The sequence below is a fragment of the Gymnogyps californianus genome, chromosome 5, assembly GCF_018139145.2.
Source record: "Gymnogyps californianus isolate 813 chromosome 5, ASM1813914v2, whole genome shotgun sequence".
NCBI lineage: Eukaryota > Metazoa > Chordata > Aves > Accipitriformes > Cathartidae > Gymnogyps > Gymnogyps californianus.
The window spans coordinates 59,326,083-59,345,412 of record NC_059475.1 but is presented as its reverse complement, the minus strand read 5'-3'; the positions used below and the strand labels follow the sequence as shown (position 1 = coordinate 59,345,412).

The following is a 19,330-nucleotide window of genomic DNA, read 5'->3' as shown; positions in this document are numbered from 1 at the left end:
CATTGTGGACTTTTTGATTCTTCCTCTTCACAAGAAAGCAAGTGCTCCGCAATTAAGTGCCATGCATTTATGCAGTGAAAAATCTTTAAAAAGCAGACAGCATCAATACACAGTTATTTAGAAAGAAACAACTAAAATTTAGTTTCATTTACAGGCAAGGCACAAATGTAATTACCTAATCTAGAACGCGTCCAGCACACAGGATTAATAGAAAGATGTGCAAAATAGCATTAGGTTTTTGTTAGCCACATCTAGATAGGAACCCCATGTTGTATCACGTTTAAATACAAAACTTCCCACAGCACAGTAATCTCCTATTGCTGAGGAATACTGCTTTAGTTCTAACTGAAAGGGAAGTATACCATTTACTAATTCAGTGGCAGCAGCCTGAAATAACACACAATGGAAATTCATCAAAAAAAAAATCAGATTTCTCTTAACTACTTAGTGTTTTTAAGTAAAACCAAGGTCCTCTTTAAAAGATAACCCTTATCAAATACTTTACTATGTTCCTATAAATAAGCACACTTGACTGCTGAGAAAAATATTTGATTTAAGCACTGATATCCATTTTAAAAAGCAACAGGGAAAAAACCCAAACAAAACCAAACAAAAAACCCAACACTGAGAAAATGGCAGAAAGAACAAGGAACTGATGCATTAATTTTTACCTGGTACATGTTCCCAGTCAGTGCCTACAGGCATTTCATCTGTAATTCCAACTCGTACATGGACATTCCATTTGCTATCAATTGCCCACAACATCTGATCATTTGGACTTGAATGAATGCTGACCAAGTTGATTCCTACTGGCTATAAAAATTAAGCACAGTATTTAAACTTTGTACTACTGTATCTTTGTACTATTGTTATCACTTGTTATTCACAGAAGTAGGCAAGAGAAGTAAAATATTTACAAGATACTAAAGACAGGAAGAAATTTAACTAACATTTTATTTGTAATGGTACAAAATTACCAATTTTCCAAAAAGTCAATCCCTTCCTAAATAGAAAAGGAACATGAATGAATGTCACCCAAAGTTACTGATAAAGATACTCATATTTAATGTTCAGCATCCAAGTCTAATAATATTACTATTTGCTTAACCACTTATTCCAATCAGGTACAGTTTCAATTGCAAGTTGAAGAGGGAACTAAAATGCACAAAGTGCAACATTTTCCTCTTGCCTTCCTGAAAGTTTTCCTAACATAAATGAATCTGCACTTTATTTCTAAACATATACAAGCAGTACATTTTTACAGTCTGAATGTCTCCTCTTTGCAATGAAATGGTGATCTGCCTTCTTCCCCATACTCCATTCTACAGGAATGCGACCATGGAACTCATTGCAGACCACTGCAGTACTGGAGCAGCCACACCAGCAGGAGAGTATCCACAATACTATCTGCTGCCAAATCCAGGTGAAACAGACTTCCCATTCTGCTCCCAGGCAAGTCCTTACTCTGTCTGCTTCTATGGAGATTTGCCTTAACTACTGTTCACAATCAGTGTTACTGACCACAACATTTTACAGACATCATAAAGATGGTGATTTTGTAGCAAAATATATCAGCCAACAGGTTTAGTGAATGCAAATATCCTGCAAAACGTGTACTTTAAATAAAACACAGATAAGAACAAGAAAAAAAGTTATTCTCCACATCAGCCTAATAAAGTTACTGAAGAAGACAGTAAGACGCCCTGAAATACATCATCGTGTCACAAAGCAGCACTGCAATTTCTTGCTTTAGCCTCATAGACATAAACTGAATTTCCAGTGTGATAAATAGAAGAGCAAGTAGCTCTTTGCATGTATAAACCCAGGAATACAGAAGCATAATCCGCATCTGTATATAAGCACACAACCCAGTCCAAGATAGGCCTTCTGTGTACATAACAGTCACCTGCTTTGGTTTTGCCATTAAAATTCTGGTGCTAACGTGTCTGACCCAGCTATAACCAAATTCAACTTGCATCACCGAATCAATCCTGTCTATTCAGGTTGCAAGGCCTTTGACAGACTATCTTCTCATGTCTGTGCTCTCATTAGGTACTTGCCCTCTGTTGAAAGCTTGAGGCTGGTAGAGGCTTGATGAAATGTTTACCTCTGGTCCCAGTAAATTCACAATGGCTGCAGTTTGAACACGTACGGTAAGACACTAATTGTCTTGAAGAGTGTTGACTACATAGAATATATAACTACCTAGCTACTTTCAAACTGGTATTCTGCCATATTACAAATAAACTAAACTACTGTACTGCAAAAAAAACCCAAAACACCAAAACCAACAAAAAACGAAAACCCCGACACAAAACCCCAAAACAACAACAAAAAAACCCCAACCAAAAAATCCAAAACCAACGAACCAACCAACAAAACCCAAACCACAACAAAAACAAAACAACCCAAAACCCCATACAACTCTCCCCTCTGGTCTTGTTGACTCTTCACTGGAAGTTATCCTCACTCCTGGCCCTGTTCCTGTTTCTCCCCTCCACTTTTATTTGCTTCTTTCTATGGCTACTTTGGCTCTGACTCCTTCCTACTTCACCCTGCTCACCTCCCCACACCACTGTCATGTGGTGTGCCTCACTACTGTGCTGCTTCCAGCTTCATCACAACCCTCTCCATATTTCTCCTCTTGTAGTCCATGTTTTCAAGTAAGGGAGCTGTGCAATTAATAGCTTATGCAGACTGAATTACTGCACGTAACAGGAGATCTTTGCCTTTTTTCTTTCTTTTCTTTTTTTTTTTTTTTTTAAATCCACTTATCTCCTTCTCCCCGCAGTGTTCTTCTACCACAGTCACCTCTTCCTCAGATTTAGGACTTTCTGCCACTCTTCCCCCATCTCCTTCACACCACGAATTGCCAGTGTGTCTGTCTATGCCCCACCTTTGCAACACACTTCATGTTCCAACTACAGTCCTTCACAAACTGTGCCAGACAGCTTGGTGTGACCCTTGTTACTGAACTGTTGAGATTTGTGCACCTTGCTCTCCACTCTTCCATGTCAGGATCCCATTCTTCTCTTCCTCTGTCATTTCATGTCTAGAAAAGAATTCCCTGAGAAAGAACTGAAGGAGAATTTCCATCCAGAAAGACGTACTGAGCACTTACACCTAGTACCTAAACCTGTGCATGACTACAGATTTATAGGTAGTGGAAGCTAAGAAAAGCAGATAAAACACCCCAAAGGGGCAGCATGAAAGGAGTTGCATGATGCTCAGCTAGATTGCTTCTGATACCACTGCAAGTTCAAGTATAATCAAAGCAATTACCTCTACTCTATTCTGCAGCACCTACATATCTAAGAAACAAATGGAAATTATCAAGTTCAAAGTAACATCTCTACAAGCTTGGCCAAGAATTCTTCTCATTCTTTGTTTTTCTAAGTAAGCTTCTGTTTCCTCCTTAAGTTTCCCTACCTCTCTGGGTATTTCACTTTCAGCTTCTCTTCCTTCTTCAGGCTACTTAGGTCTTTCTGATAAACTCGCATCAATAAAACAATCCTCCTACTCGCTCTCATTATAAAGGATCCAGGCAACACACTGGTGGCAGCATCCAATGCTCTTAACAGAACATCCCCCCCTCCACTGCAGCTTTCTGCTGTGAAACAGATCGTAAAGGACACAATCGACAGGACAGCTAGTGGTATGATTATATACAGCAGCTTTTGGCACAAAACAGTGATAAGACATTGGGAAACAAGTACAGGCAATTCTTAGAGTCTGTTGCAGAGGTTTTACCTCTGGTTTTACCTTTTTTTTTTTTTTTTTACCCAGAAAGCAGCCATCTACAACAAAAAGCTGTTCTCATGGCTACCACAGTAGGTGGATAAAATTAATTTTAAATTTTCTTGACATAATGTACCATTTTTTGGAACAATCATACTGACATCTCAGATATCCCTCATTTTCACTAAGTTTTAATCACCATAAGCATGCTTTAAGCATTTTATAATCTATAACAAGAAACATCTCTACAGCTGCAGTTAAAGACTAAATACAGTTCTCTCATAGCAGTAAAGAGAGATATCTGTGCAAATTTATAAATCTGCTGGTAACATTTCAGAGACTGATAATCATGAAAATTAATAAATTATTTCAGCGTAGCCTTTTCTTAGCTGGTTTAACTTCCAATAGCATTCATGAGATTTATATACCTTGACTGCAAAATATGTTATATTTGTAGTTTACTGAAGAGTCTGGAATTTTAGAGTCTCTCACCAGTCTCTCAGCCTTCCTCCTCAGATGCTGACACACCAAACTCTGCTTATAGGTTTATCCACAATACTCATCACTGTGAGAGACTGACTTGTTATGGAGCATTAATGGATTCAGTGTTATCTGATAAAAAATGGTTGAAAATTGTTTTCCTTTTACTTGTGGTGCCAAAAATTTCTAAACTCAAAAAATCTCAGGAGACTGACTGTTTTAGCCAAGAACAGAACACAGATCCTCCTGCCCTCTGGTCTTGTACCTCAGCTACAAAAACCCCAGTTGCTCTCTGTCTTTTGATACTGAGGATTTCCCATTACAACCATGGACTGCAACACATGCCAACTATGTACTTTTCAACATTTAAAACTGCATACTAAAAGCTGTGAATATCTTTATTGTCTGCTACAAATAAAAACAATGAAAAATAGTTTGCTAGCACCCATGTTGTCTGATGAGAAAACAGTCCTGATAAAATGAAGTAAACGTGAAGGAAGCACTTAACCGACCAATTGTTAAATGATATCAAGATGTCTGTGCTAAACATATTTAAGTTATAAAGTTGTCCATTAGCTTTGTAATTCTGTGCAAGTCATTCCGTTTCTTTCTGCAAACCACGGAGAAATAAGCTTCAGTGTAAGAACTTCATTTAAACAATAGTATCAAACAAAATCGAAAGTGAAAACCAATGCAGTTCCCCCCCGCCCAACCTACTAAAAAGTTTTTTCTTACTGTAACTACTTCAGTCACAGCTGAACCCAAAACACAATGGTTCAACTTCCTTGTCAAGGAAGAAAGGACAAACACACGCACACAAAAAAGGCATCAGAACATTTGCCACGTCACTTTTCAGGACCACGTATCAGCAGACCTCCACTATCTCTGTTCTGCTGCAAATACCCAGGATGAGGAAGACTAAACATAACATTCTCAGTCTGTCCAGGCCCAATCCTTTTTATAACAGGTTGGTGGCTACAAGCAGCACAAATGTTCTCCTCACCTTCAAAAGACAAATCAGAAACACCTTCAGCTGGTCCAGGCCAGGCTGTAAGAAGAGATACTTCTCACACTGTTGAGCGTTATCTGTATATCAGACTGATCTGACCATTTTCATGGCTAACGGACATCCAGACCCTATTAACTAGTATAACAAAGAATGCAACTTAGAGAGACCCTCCCCTAATATAGGCCTAACTATTTGGATATTATTTTCTGAGCTCCATTTCAACAAAGGTTGTAAAGCACTTTCAGCATTAGAGATATCAAGAAAGTAGGAGCAACACAAGAGCAGTATTGACCAGAATGTTTTGCATTCAGACTTTTGAGGAGAACAGCTTGCTAAATTAAGTGTCCCTTTTTTCTCTGCAGAGAAGTTCAAGGCAATATACAACAGCAGAAAAGATGAATCTATGTTTAGTCTTCCTGCAAGCCACGTGTTCTTCAGTAATGCTGCCACTGAATTGTCAGAAAAAGATTACTATTTATTGACTGAAAAACTGGAGCACTATTTTCCTCAGAAGCCTTAGAACAACAACATGACCCTTTCCCCCACTTTCTGCCTTTAGTGAATAAACAGACGAGAGCTTTACTTGGATATCTCCAGTCTATGGCTAGCACAATCAGGAAGAAAAGGCAAAGCCAAGGAGTCAATTCCTTGACCTCTCCTTTGTTGACTCTAAATTCTTCATTCCAAGGGTTTTTCTTGCAGAAACATGGGAAAGAGTACAACATATGGCATCAAATCCTAGAAAAGGTCATACCAAACCTATGCGACTACTCAACATGATAAAGCTAAACAGAACCATAAAATCCTTTCAAAATATTTAGTACAACTGTTCTTTACAAGCACTTAAAAAAAAATAATTAAAATTTAACACAATCACTTTAAAGACCATACAAACTACAGGCCTACTCAGGTTTGCCCAACTGCCTTCTGGTCACACTGTCTTATACATAAGATTATATAGTAAGAGATGATAAGCTGTCTGTAATTACCACTACAGGTATTTTTAATGACATACTGAAAAAATGAACTATTAGCACAAGAACAACTAAGTTTTTACAGAAATGTATGTTAAATAAACTCTATGTGCAAGAACTTCCCATGAAACAGAACATAATTTAGCATGAGGTAATAAAAACCTTGTATAAGCAAAGCTCTGAGTAACCAAGGCATTTTTTTTGTTTTGTTTTTTAAAAACACACCTTTAACGAGCATCAGTAAAACACCCTCTCACACAGGGTATGCCAGTAAAGTGCACCTCTAGTTTTTGAAACTTAAATACCTTACCAAAGAAAGTAAAGCATTTTTATAAGGTAAAAACACCAATGCGTTTTTAACTTCAGCCTCAGCTCTGCTTTGCTCTGGCAGTTTTAAACAGTTATTAAACTGTTGCTTTTTCTGCCATTTTGCTTGTTAATGTTTGTCCATGTTATTTAACACGTTTGTGATGAAACCACCACACACTTTTGATAGTAACAGAAATTCCCATTTCATTACTGCACTGCTTTATGAACAAATGCATATAACCTTTATGTGTTACTATTCATTTACATAACCAGAAAGGGAAAAACAAAACAAAACATCTGTAAAAGAAAACCACACTAGCTCAGGGAGAGGGTAAAAAAATAATAATTAAAACAATTAAAAATCAACATATGTTGACCAATTCTGAAAACTTATAGTCTGTAAGGATGCAAAATACATCCTGCAAGCCACAGGAACACTGGAAATGCACTCAGGATACAACAATTACTACTCATCTAGTAGTACTCATACGGTGCTAAAGCTCTGGACTAAGTACTGTTCCAGGTAAAGCGTGGTCCCCAAATACAAAGCTATGCAATATGTTACACTACTGGATAAAAACAATAGTACTCCAGGGGTCAAGGATCAGAAATGAGGTCACTGCCTCCCAGACAGATGATCCATTTACTAGACTATATAGTCCAACCTCCTTTGCCTTGCTTACTTCTTAGCATCATTAGACTTGGGTTCAGTAGACAGGGTCTTCCTACAGACCAGACTATTTGGCAGTTCTGTAGGAAGGGCCATCCGAGCAGGAGAGACACCACAACCCAGCGCTCCAGCTCCCTGGGAAGGCAACTGAGCGCTAGGCTGGTCTGCAAAGAGAGGTCGTCAGCACCTTGTCTGCTTACATCATCATCATGAAATAGGGAGACAGTAATACACCACAGGGGTGTATTAGGGGCCTCCAAGTTCCTAATTCAAGGTCGAAGGGTCTCATGTGCCCACCAGTTATCCCAGGGTGTCTCCTTACTCTGTGCAGACTTGTTGGCTCACTGAGGTTCTCTTCATTGACCATACACTCTGAGCTTAGCACCCACCTTTGCTGCCCCAATTTACTTCACAAAAGCTAAGCCCCCAATTACAAACATGTCAACTGGATCCAGCCCCCCACAGCTTTTAAAATCAAGCAAGCTGAAGTTCAGTCACACAAAAAACAACAATAAAAACTGCTCTAACCAGAATTCAGAAAATGCAGATGTAGCTTTAATGAAAACAAAACAAAACAAAAAAAATCCCAAAACTCTTAGTTTATGCTAGCACAAGTAATTTTTTTATGACTGTCTCTCAAAATCACTTTTCAAGGACTCCTATTTATTAAATACTTCAGGCACTTCACTACTTGCAAGCACATGAACAGTTCCACTGAAACCAAAGCACATGCTTGCTAAATCAAGACACATATCCTTTACCCATGAATTTTTACACCATTACGTTTTTATTTTTAAATAGAATAATTCTAAAAAACTCTCAAAACTCAAAAACGATAATTGTAGTTACTGAATGTTAAATATATTTCTTAATCTCTCTGAAAAATAATTAAATGTACAATTCTGTGTTAGCTAACCAAAATACGGGCACACTGGAAGAGTGCAAATGTGAGGATGTTTCTAGTACTGAACAAATGAAAGTATGAAAACAGAAGGTTCTCCTTCCCACAATTTTTGTTTTCAGTGTAAACTAGTCATGTCAAAAAGCAAATCTACCACCTTGAGATCATATTTCGAAAGGATACGGAAGGATCATCCGCTCAGTTTTCTGGGTGTATCTCATTTTGTGCACTTTTTGTGATCTGAAAGCTTCTGGTGCTGATAACTGCTATCTAACGTGACAGGCTACATGCATGCTTTTCTGAACATGGCGATAGCAATGCCTTAAAACCAATACCAGAAAGCTAAAACACCAAAGCAGGCAAATACAGTGAAATATAGTGACAGCAGTTTTCTTAACAAGCAACAAAAGGGAAGATAATAAGCACTAAACTGAGCAATGGAATTGACATGAGGCAACTTCAGTAAAAATGCTGGAATTGCATTTTTTCAGTATCTAAAGCACCTTTTATGTAACTTACGGTTTCTTAAGAAAGGCATGCCTGTGAAGAATAGTACACATTTGAACTTAAACATTGTGGCATTCTAAATCAGCTAAACAAAATACACTGCTGCAGGAGCTTTGATCTCCTATATTTATTTGCAATGCACCTTGATACAGCTACTCTTACTACTGCCAAACAGTTTTTCTCTACATTATCTTGAGAAGTGCAGTCCTCCAGGAAAAGTCTCCCCTTATTAATGTCTTCAGGAGGCCTCACGTGAGTAAAGATATATGGCACAATAGACTAGCTAGTCTGGTCTACAGATAACCAGAAGGTTTAATGAGTATTACCCCTCCAACCTAAGCAGAATTGGTCTAATAAAAGATACTTCCTCTGCATCTCGCCTTAGCACTCCAAAGTAGAACTCATAGCAACTCAGAACGATATCTGTGCAACAGCTACGTAACGCAAGCTAGTCTGTGCTAGTGAAAACAATCAGACTTGAAAAGAACCATCATGTGGATTATGCATTAGAAAGAACAGTTTTCCATGGCAAGCAGAATCATATAATCGTTTAAGCTGGAAAAGACCTTTAAGATCATCAAGTTCAACCGTTAACCTAACACTGCCAAGTCCACCACTAAACCATGTCCCTAAGCGCCACATCCACACATCTTTTAAATACCTCCAGGGATGCTGACTCCACCACTTCCCTGGGCAGCCTGTTCCAATGCTTGACAACCCTTTCGGTGAAGACATTTTTCCTAATATCCAATCTAAACGTCCCCAGGCACAACTTGAGGCCATTTCCTCTTGTCCTATCACTTGTTACTGGGGAGGAAAGACCGACCCCCACCTCGCTACCACCTCCTTTCAGGTAGTTGTAGAGAGGGACAAGGTCTCCCCTTAGCCTCCTTTTCTCCAGGCTAAACAACCCCAGTTCCCTCAGCCGCTCCTCATAAGACTTGTGATCTAGACCCTTCACCAGCTTCGTTGCCCTGCTTTACACACGCTCCAGCATCTCAATATCTGTCTTGTAGTGAGGGGCCCAAGACCGAACACAGTATTCGAGGTGTGGCCTCACCAGTGCTGAGTACAGGGGGATGATCACTTCCCTAGCCCTGCTGGCCACACTATTCCTGATACAAGCCAGGATGCTACTGGCCTTCTTGGTCACCTGGGCACACTGCCGGCTCATATTCAGCTGGCTGTCGACCAACACCCCCAGGTCCTTTTCCACCAGGCAGCTTTCCAGCCACTCTTCCCCAAGCCTGTAGCATTCCATGGGGTTGCTGTGACCCAAGTGCAGGAGAGTACTTTCTAAAGTAGCATGGATGATTCTGAAGTAAGAGTTATGAAGTATTTTCAACAGAAAAATCCCTCCCCCTCCAGATATCCGATCCTTGAAGACCATTTCTAATAAACCCTTCCTACATTTCAGCTTTGATTTTGGCACCTACCGAAAAAGATGTAATGGCAAAAACTGATCTTGAGGAGTGCTCACCGCTTCCTCCTGTAAGTACCACTTCACACAAAATTGGCCTTAATAATAGTAATAGAAACCTCACTGAAAAATGCAAAGGCAATGCAGATGGCAGGGGAAGAAAGTCCCCAGATTTGCATTAAGTATTCTGTACGGTAAGCAGAACTTTATTTAAAGAGAGGAAAGGAAACAAAGATCATGACAACCATTTCTAACAACCCACCACTCATCCGTAAGGCACAGCCAACCTCCTTACACTGAAGGTAGATTAAGAGAAAGGAAGGTATTGAAATAAAGTCTAGCGTGTATTATTTTGCAGAATTACAGAGAAATTTCCTAAATTTCAAATTATATTTTTAACTACCATTTGCTTTGTCGTCTTAGTTTTTGAATGACAGTGAAAGTGTGAACAGCCTTAACAGTTTTTTTTTTGTGTGTGTGTGAGGAAAAAAAAAAAGCTCCTCCTAGATCAGTAAGAATTTCGACTCTCTTACCTATGATATCAAGCTTAAAATATAAAGAGACTATAAACTAGGTTGTTTATGGGAAGAGCAGTAAATCAAAAGTTTCTCTAACTTGAAATGCGCATACTGCAAGAAATCATTTTATGGCCAACTAAGTTTAAGTTAAGCAGTACTCTTCTGCTGAGACCCTAGGAACTACAAAGGATCAACGAAAGCTTTATACAGTAGCCAAATAGCCAACATCTCCTTAGATAAATGCCTTTTACTCCACAGTTCAGACAAGCTACATGGATATTTAAATAAACCTCTCAATTTAATAAAATTGCTTTTTCAATCCTATTCTCTATGAAATTTGGTTACAAAAGAGCAAAGAGTAGCAATTAAGCAAATGGCAATTAATAAAATGTTTAATCTATTTTTAGAGTAAGATTGATTGTTTACAAACAATAGATGATTGGTCACTCATTACAAATACTTGTCCTGATCTTTGTTTCCCTTAATCCTCTTAAATAAAGTTCTGCTTATCTGATAGACCCCTTAATGTAAACCTGAGAAGGTGGTTCTTAAGGCCAGTTTTTACGTTAAGTAGTACTTGTAGGAAGTGAGCTTTTCTCAAGGTCTGATTTTGTCTCTGCATCTTTTTCAGAAGGTGCCAAAAATCAAAGCTGAAATGTTGAAAGAATTCTTTTCAAACAAGCATTCAACTTCTGCGGACCTTTTAAAGCAACTTGATGATTTTTAACTTTTGATCAACTTCTACTCCATAATCACCCAAATTAGTCTTATTGACTATATTAATTTTGTATTTGATTTTTAATTATTATTTCTTTAGGCCAGAAATCTGCAAAGCATTAAATCTTCATAAATATACATGCACATACATGTAGAAACATACTCTATAGTATCTACAGAAATAATATTTATATTTCCTGTTCATTTTTTAAAATTAAATTTAATGTATATTGAGGCATGCTACAGCAGATAATAGTTTTATCCTGTATATTAATAGTAGAATGAAAAACACTTTCTATTTCCTGGACTAAAAATTTCATAAAAGAATTTTGATCAGCTTTGTCAATGTCCTTAAAGCAGCTTCCAAAAAGCTGCTTAACTACATAATTATTTTGACTTCTAAGACTGCAGAACAGAATGGATGAAGCACAGAAAACATCTACATATAAACTACTACTGCTCAAGATACTGTAATGATATTATCAACCACTTCTGAAGTGTTGGATAAAGTAAAGAAGAGCGAGGGCAGAGAACATAAAATGTTATTTTTCATCTCAAGAGATACTGCAGTAGGGAGTTACAAAGGGAAGAGTAACAAATGAGAATGGTTTTAGTGTAGATTAAAAAACAACCATACAGCACCACAAAGACTGAACTTAAATTATATTCACTGATTTTAGCATGAGTAAAATCTCATCAAAACTATTGTCTCTGAATACCTTTGTGAAGCTGTGCAAAGATGGATGCTGTGCAACAGCAGCACTCCTTTAATGAAAAGTGACACCATAAAAGCAGAGTCTGTAGCTGCTCACAAGCTGCTCATGAGTCATGAGATCTGGGATATGGCAAGTCATATTGGCTCTGACATTTACTAGGGAATGAAATATCCATAGTTGGTTTTAAATTACGTTACTTGAGAATGCTCCTGTACTTAAAGCAAGTGAAAGGCAATTTTGATTTCCTTCTTCGAACAGAAAATGACTGAATCATTCACAAGTACTTCTTACAATATTTCTGTTTTTCTGAAGATAAAGTGATGCAGCATGAACTGTGTCAAAGTCAGTTGAGGCACAGATAACAGTAAGGTGCTGCTAATAAGCAAATACTGTTCACTGAATAGTCCACTTTTCAACCATCATCTGTTATATTTGTTATCCAAACACTAAGCTAGAATTTGGAAATAATGTTAAAGTTCACATATTTTCTTATTTTGCATTAAGCCTTTGTAAAAGCATGAATGGCTGCTCCTTCAGTACTTTAATGACTTGTTTTAATGCGCTGGAATTGTCTCAAAACACGCATGTAACCCATGAGTTTTCATCTTCTCTGCAAGCAATGTTTGAATTTTTGCCCTTTCATATTGACTCATTAAATTTACAATGGCAGGTGTTGGCAAGATAACAGGAAAGAGAATGACACTGCTCTGGGTATCAGAAGGTTATCATTTTGGAAGGCAACATCATCCAGCTTCCTCGATAAGCTAATAGGAAATAATTTGATTTTCAACCTTGTCCACTTAAAGACTTTCTACATAAGGAAGTCACTGCTCAATAATGAGCTGTGGCAAGTCCCAATTTCTTGTACACACCTTTGTACTGAGTAGTTTAATCTACTTCAATGGAGGAGTAGAGAATGCACTTAGTACAGACAAAATAGTATCAGTGTAGAGAAACAGCTTTTCGGGCTATTTTCCTGCATAGACAAATCTTTGGTAAGAAGATATTACACAAGTTTAATTCTCTGTCTCTTGGCAAATTCAGTTTAAGTGGAACACATCCTGGAATGTGTTTTCCCCCCTTTTTAGGAATACTACCCTCATGGAAGACATAATCACTGATATCCTCAGTCTGCTCTTCCTACTGCCCTACCCTCTGTTAGCAGGAAAAAATTCCCTCATAGATTACATCAAAAAGACCCACTTGCAGCACACAAAGAATGAGCAGTGTAATCTAGCCCTTGTTGCAAGTGATATTGGTACTTATTTGTCAGTCTGTTAGGCTATTCTGCAAAACAAGGTGCCATTTCTCCAGGTCTGACTGACCACATTCCCAGCACAGAAGAACAAGTCTAACCAGTGCTGTGCTAACCGATGGGATGCAAAACTGCAGTTTCATGTTCCTGTTTCCCTGCCCTTCTTTGCTGTTACACCCTGAGATTCACAGAAGCAGCTAATAATTGGCTGATGAGAGAGAGCAGAACTAAAAGCGAATGATGTAAAAAACCAAGTAAACTATTGCAACTCCACTGCCACAGATTTACTTTCATTTCTTAATATGTCCTTTCAAAAGTACCACACATTTCAAAATCTTCAAGAGAAATTCTGTAACATTATAAAATGTAAATCAAGTATGCAAATACATCCAGTGCTACTATGCTAGATCAGCAGACAGTTCAAGTGATTTCGTGCCAAGGAGCAAAGAATGAAATCAGTAGTCAGAGGTCAGCTCCATTACAGCAGTCCCAACCCACGACACAGCAATTACTCCCATTTCATAGTTTAACTTGCAAAGTACTGGAGCAGCAACGAAAGCAAGCATTGAGGTTTAAGGAGAGATTAAAAAAAGAAACCAGACACTGGAGAAACATATTTTGTCCATTCTCTATATTCAGAAAAGATGCTTCCATGGTACTTTAGGAGGCTTCTTTCCACTCTGATCCTCCCAGCTGGCAGGTAGAAAGGATATAAAGTTTGCCCATTCTGGGAACAAGGGAGAAGAGCTGCAATTGTACTGCACACTTACTGACCACTGGATGATAAGGAAAGTCGATGATAAGGAAAGTCCCTAAATCCAGGCACAGCACCCTGGCAAGCATCCCAGACTCACAAGGGTGAGGATAAAGGAAGAGGGAGGCAGGCACTTCAGCACCGTGCCACCTGAGCAGAGCCTTCCCATACCCTCTGCTTTGTGCTGTTTGCCAGTCCAGCCTCCTGGCTAGCATACAGCAGGTGTTCTGTATATGGTTCAAGGCTGCATTCTACTACATGCTTATAAAGTTGTGTGTTACAAGAAGAGTAAACTTTCATTAAGGATAGAAAGGAAAACAAAACTCTGCTTTCAAAAAAAAATTAAAGATGAATTTGGAATGACTTATGGTGATAAGCTAGCATATTCAGAGTACATTATACAGACTCCGGGTTTTTTTTTTTCTTTTTTTTTTGGGGGGGGGGGGGGGGAGGAGGGGAGAGAAATTCTGTAGAATTCAAACATGTGGGACAAAGTTTTAACCTATACATTTAAAATCTGGCTCTATTGTTTTCCATGAGTGTTAAAATTATTCTTTTTCAAATGCATAGAGCTAAACCACTGGGTTACAAAGAATTGTAACCAACATTTTACCTGTATAGGTGGCTCAATCATTATCCATGCAGGAAGCATCAAACTTGGGTTAAGAGGTTGAGTTCCTACACGAAAATAAATGCCGCCACTGGTGTCACAGGCCCAAACATGCTGATTTCCACAGGTCAAGCTGATCAGCTTTACCGCACCTAGTAACAAAGAGACTATTAGCAACCTGGCATTTTCCTTTCAAATTCAGCTAATAATGAGAACTCTTATTTAGACTTGATTGTATTAAACTAGCTTTAAACACAGTCACATAAAAATGATTAAAAGTTAATACAACTTGTGAGAGAAAAAAATCACTGGATACAATGAATAAAACCAATAGGTAGTGTATGTGAGGTATTTCTCTTTTAACCTTAAAAATAAATGTTTTAGTCATAGGATACTGCAATTTCTAAAGCACACTAAAAATATGCTATTAAAATAACTGAATTCAAGCAGGGAAACATTCTGTGACAAATGTTATCAGTGCCTAGACAAACTTTCACATGACCTAATGTGAACTTTTCTCTGTAGCTGGCTGTGCTTGTAGGCTTTTAAAGGTGTTGATCTGCTAATACATTCAAAAAAGAACTAATGCTACCAGCACTTTAAAAATATGAGAGCATATGGATTATGCATTTCAGTGTTAACATACCAGTGTCACGTCTGTAAATAAAGGAGTTGATTTTCAAATAGATTTATATTCAACAGTGTACATATTTATTACACCTATCTCAAAAGTGCAGCAATATTTTAACCCTGTGTAAGTCAGCACAATGAAAACAAAGCTCCCAAATAAGGATGTTTTGGAATTTTGGGGTGTGGTGGTTTTTTTGCATACCCAATCACACCCAATCTTGCTATTAAAAATTTGCCAAGATAGTAGAGAAGCATACCTGATATTTTAGGCTAAAAAGAACTGCTAGTTAATTGTCAACTGGAACTCTTTCACATTCATTTTAAAATAGCCATGTGATGTAATATACATAACATTTGATTTTTTTTTTCTCCCAGTGTTGGGACAACACAATGCTAAGTAACGGAAAACATGGTCTACAGAAAGAGGGACCCAATCAGTACAGATACACTACAGAAGGAATGCTCTGGTCAGTCTCCAAACTAAAGACTCTAAAAATAGGCCTCGCTGGTTGATTGAACATGCCAGTGCTGCTTGGGATATCCCATTCTTGGTAACAGTCCTCTCTTCAGTGATGTGAAATCTGGCAACAAATCCTTGTAAAGTCCATCAGATATAGCATTCCTTAAAGAGGGGGGTGCAATTTTATCCCACAGAGTGCAAGTTTATAGCATTTATTTCTACAGCAGGCAATACTCCCTGTCATTAAGGCTTGCTGTGGGAAAGAACAGGGAACAGCAGGACTACACAGCTTTATCTTGTAGTTATCTGTAATAGTAAACAGATCTTCTCATTAAGCAAAATTATTTAACTTTTTGACTCATAGGAATTCGAATTAATTCATCTCACACCAAAATTTCCTTTAACCGTACAGCTTCAATGACAAAACTATACACAAAAACTTCTACTGCTTGGGATAAGAACATCTAGAACAACTTTCTTTTGCAGGCAGCTACATTCAGCTACAAAGTCAAAATCTTACTTAAAACCTCATTATTCCTTCTAACATAAAGTATGACTTGAAGTAATGACTTTGTTACATGATGTCTCAGCTGTTGAAATGTTCCAATCCAAACAAGCATCAGAGCACTCAAACATGGAATCACATATCACCTACTCAGCATAGCTGATATTATTTACGTCTACAGTACAATTTGATATTCAAAAATGCAGCCCTTATGTAAATGTTTTGGGGGTTCTCCCTCCTCCCACTTACTGTTTTTATCTTAGGAGACGGTCATGCTAACCACATTCATCTACTGTTTAGAGAAAGTAGCATGATTCAGAGGCATTGTTTATTGTTGAAACCTAAAGGTCATTCTACTGTGTTTAGAAACCTTGACAGCGATAGTGGAACTCTAATCAAAATAATTTACTAGATACTACTCCCAGTACATAGTGTAAAGGCACGAGGAAGATACTACCAACATACTATGAATATTTCAACATTAATGCTGGCAATTCCATCACTTCCATACAGAAGTCTGAACTGCATTTTACAGCCGCTTGCTTCGCCCCCTCCCAAATTACAGTCCTAATGTTTCAGGAGTAAACTTAAACATACACTTGAACAATAACAATAGTTCTCCAATTTCTTCAGCCCCATTACAGCAAATAAAGGCTCTTATATTACAACCATGGATATGCACTATCTTGTCAGCAGTGATCTACCATACACATTTAATTGGAGGAAAAATGCCTAAAACATTTTCACACTTAAGTATTAACCCACAGTGACAGGTAAAGTGGAGTATTTGAAGTATTTCCTGACCCCAGATTTCTGCAATACCACCACCATGTGCCGTGAAGCTAAGAGGAACAGCTGAATCTAAAGGCTGAACTTCTGAACTGCTGAAGTTCACAAGCCAGGTATTACGGTCAGCTAGCACCAATTACATTGATCTCCTTTATGAATGCTTTGAGATTTTCAGACAATAGCAAGAAGTTATTTATTATTTCAGTTAAATAGTTATTGTCTAAACTGCTGGAAAGCAATGGTATCATGAGAAAAGTTTGAAACTGTACTAAGCAACATGAGAAGGAGAGTGTGGACAAACCTGTCGTGTAGGTCAGTGAAGGTAAAAGGCATCAAGCAGTGCTTAAACTATGGTACAATTAGTGGTTTGGAACCAATTCATCAGATCTGGAAAACCTGGTGTATAACTGGCAAACAAATTAATTTTAAAAGACACATTTTAAAAAGTTTTCCATGAAGTATTACAAATTGTACACTAAAATTGTACATGAGGCTTAAAGTCTGCCAGCTGTGTCTGTCTTTCAGCTGTGTCACGAACATTGCCATTAAAAATGGAAAAATTGCAAAACATTTGAATTATTTTTAAAATAGTGCAAGAATGGTGCATAGTCTCAATTTCTTTTATCTTCACTTGAAAGAGGAATGCAAGTTAGCACGAAGATAAGAATGTTCTAACAGTCAGACTATCAAAGAAATAAATCTTAATTGGAATATTACTGATGAAGCTGACAAGTAGCCTGATTACCCCAGAGCCAAACTGGGAGGATATTTTAATGATCAAAAACATGGTCAACCACCTTGGTTTTATGCCTAATCAAATGAAAAGAGCAGTTAACCAGCAGCACATTCTTAACATTATGCTGAATCACTAGATCAGTATAAACCTGAACATAAGAGTGTTATCAGCTGCGTCACTCATGGATGATGCAACTCCTGGAGCATAATTTTTCCTTGACAGGATCCTAATGAAGCTTTGATCACTCTGTTAAGAATGTGTTTAACCACAAAATTTAGGGCGTTGTGTATGGAACTGCCCATTTTGGTTACACTGTAGTACAAGAACTAGACTAGTTAAAGCTACTGGTACACCTGCACAGCACTGTGTCAGGCCGAGATATCTCAGACTGACAAACTGTAAGAAGCACATACACATATAAAGTATCTTGCAAACAGTAAACATGCTGTCTCCAGCAAAAGGCTAAATGAAACACTGTTTGAAAACCATAGTTGTTCCTGATGTTTTACAGTCCTCTGCTGTGAGGCCCATTATTGTAAGGTACTATTTAATCCAGTAAATGCAATATTCTGTATCAGTAAACCAAAAGATACTTCTGAAGGAAAATATCGACTGTCCACTAAGAGAGTTAAGGGATAGTCTACTGAATAAAAGTGTCATACCTAGTTGAGACAGATCCAGTTTTGTCCAGTGCATCCCTGTTGGACAGCTGGATGAAAGTGTTCTGATAAATATCTGCCCAAGACTATCCAAACCCCAAATGGCATCCTGGCAGGCAGAGTAGTGCACCATTTCAGCCTCCGGCGGCAGCTGCACTGTAGAAGGACGAAACTGAGGATTCTGATCACTGACACAAAACAGATCCTTGTTGCTTTGGCACAGCCACAGAAAGCTTCCTATGGAAAGGACATTTCTGTTATTAAAATAATTCCTAATCCACCCTGAGAAAGCTTACACATCTACTTCTTCTGAAAAATTGATCAGTACATTTGAAGACAAAACTAAAGCTCCTTGGCTATGTCCATAGGGTAAGATTTTGAAGTACAAATATGCATCCTAAGCCCTTATTTAGGCACCTAAATACTCCCTTTCTCAAATCAAGTAAGTAGTAAGTGATCTCATTTGAAGACGTATCTCATTTGAAAAAACTAATAGAAGACATACATAACAGTGCCCTATCACTTCCCTTTATTCTTTTGCTCTTCTTTATCCTTGATAATTGCCTTTGGAAAACAGCATTCTTTTTCAGCTCTAAATCACACATTTTTGCCCATAAAGCCAGTGTACTTAGATAATGCAATTGCTAACTATTTTAACTAGCAGTTGAATTCCCTAGCATGGTTGCACTTTTACCGATAAAATGTGTAATTGTGCTGCAGTAACTGCACTGACAGGAGAAGTACTTGGTTCATATAGGCATTCCAGCAAAGCATGCTCCAAGATTTCATATTACAAATTATGGCAATTTGTGCTTTGGCAATTTAGGAAGTTACTGCTCCTAAAGGACTACCCGTTTCTCTGTTGGATGCCACCCTGCACCAAAGGTGGCAGAGTGAATGACAGGTTTTTTTAATCTCCAGTAGTTTTACAGACGTATTTCCACCTTACTTCAAATATTTTAGATCCTTGCAT

The 19,330-nt window shown here is 38.0% G+C and overlaps 1 protein-coding gene across 3 annotated transcripts in view; it reads right to left on the bottom strand.

Annotated features, from left to right (window-relative positions):
• The window catches only part of TECPR2 (tectonin beta-propeller repeat containing 2), a 46,758-nt gene that overhangs the window by 3,233 nt on the left and 24,195 nt on the right, over positions 1-19,330 (bottom strand). For all 3 annotated transcript variants that reach the window (XR_007766504.1, XM_050897229.1, XM_050897228.1), the window contains exons 16-18: positions 18,361-18,594; positions 14,582-14,730; positions 672-813 (exon numbers count right to left, since the gene is read on the bottom strand). Coding sequence is in view for 2 of the 3 variants with exons in the window: in XM_050897229.1 (XP_050753186.1) it covers positions 672-813; positions 14,582-14,730; positions 18,361-18,594 (525 nt within the window). In the remaining variant the exon portion in view is untranslated. The remainder of the gene's footprint in view (positions 1-671; positions 814-14,581; positions 14,731-18,360; positions 18,595-19,330) is intronic.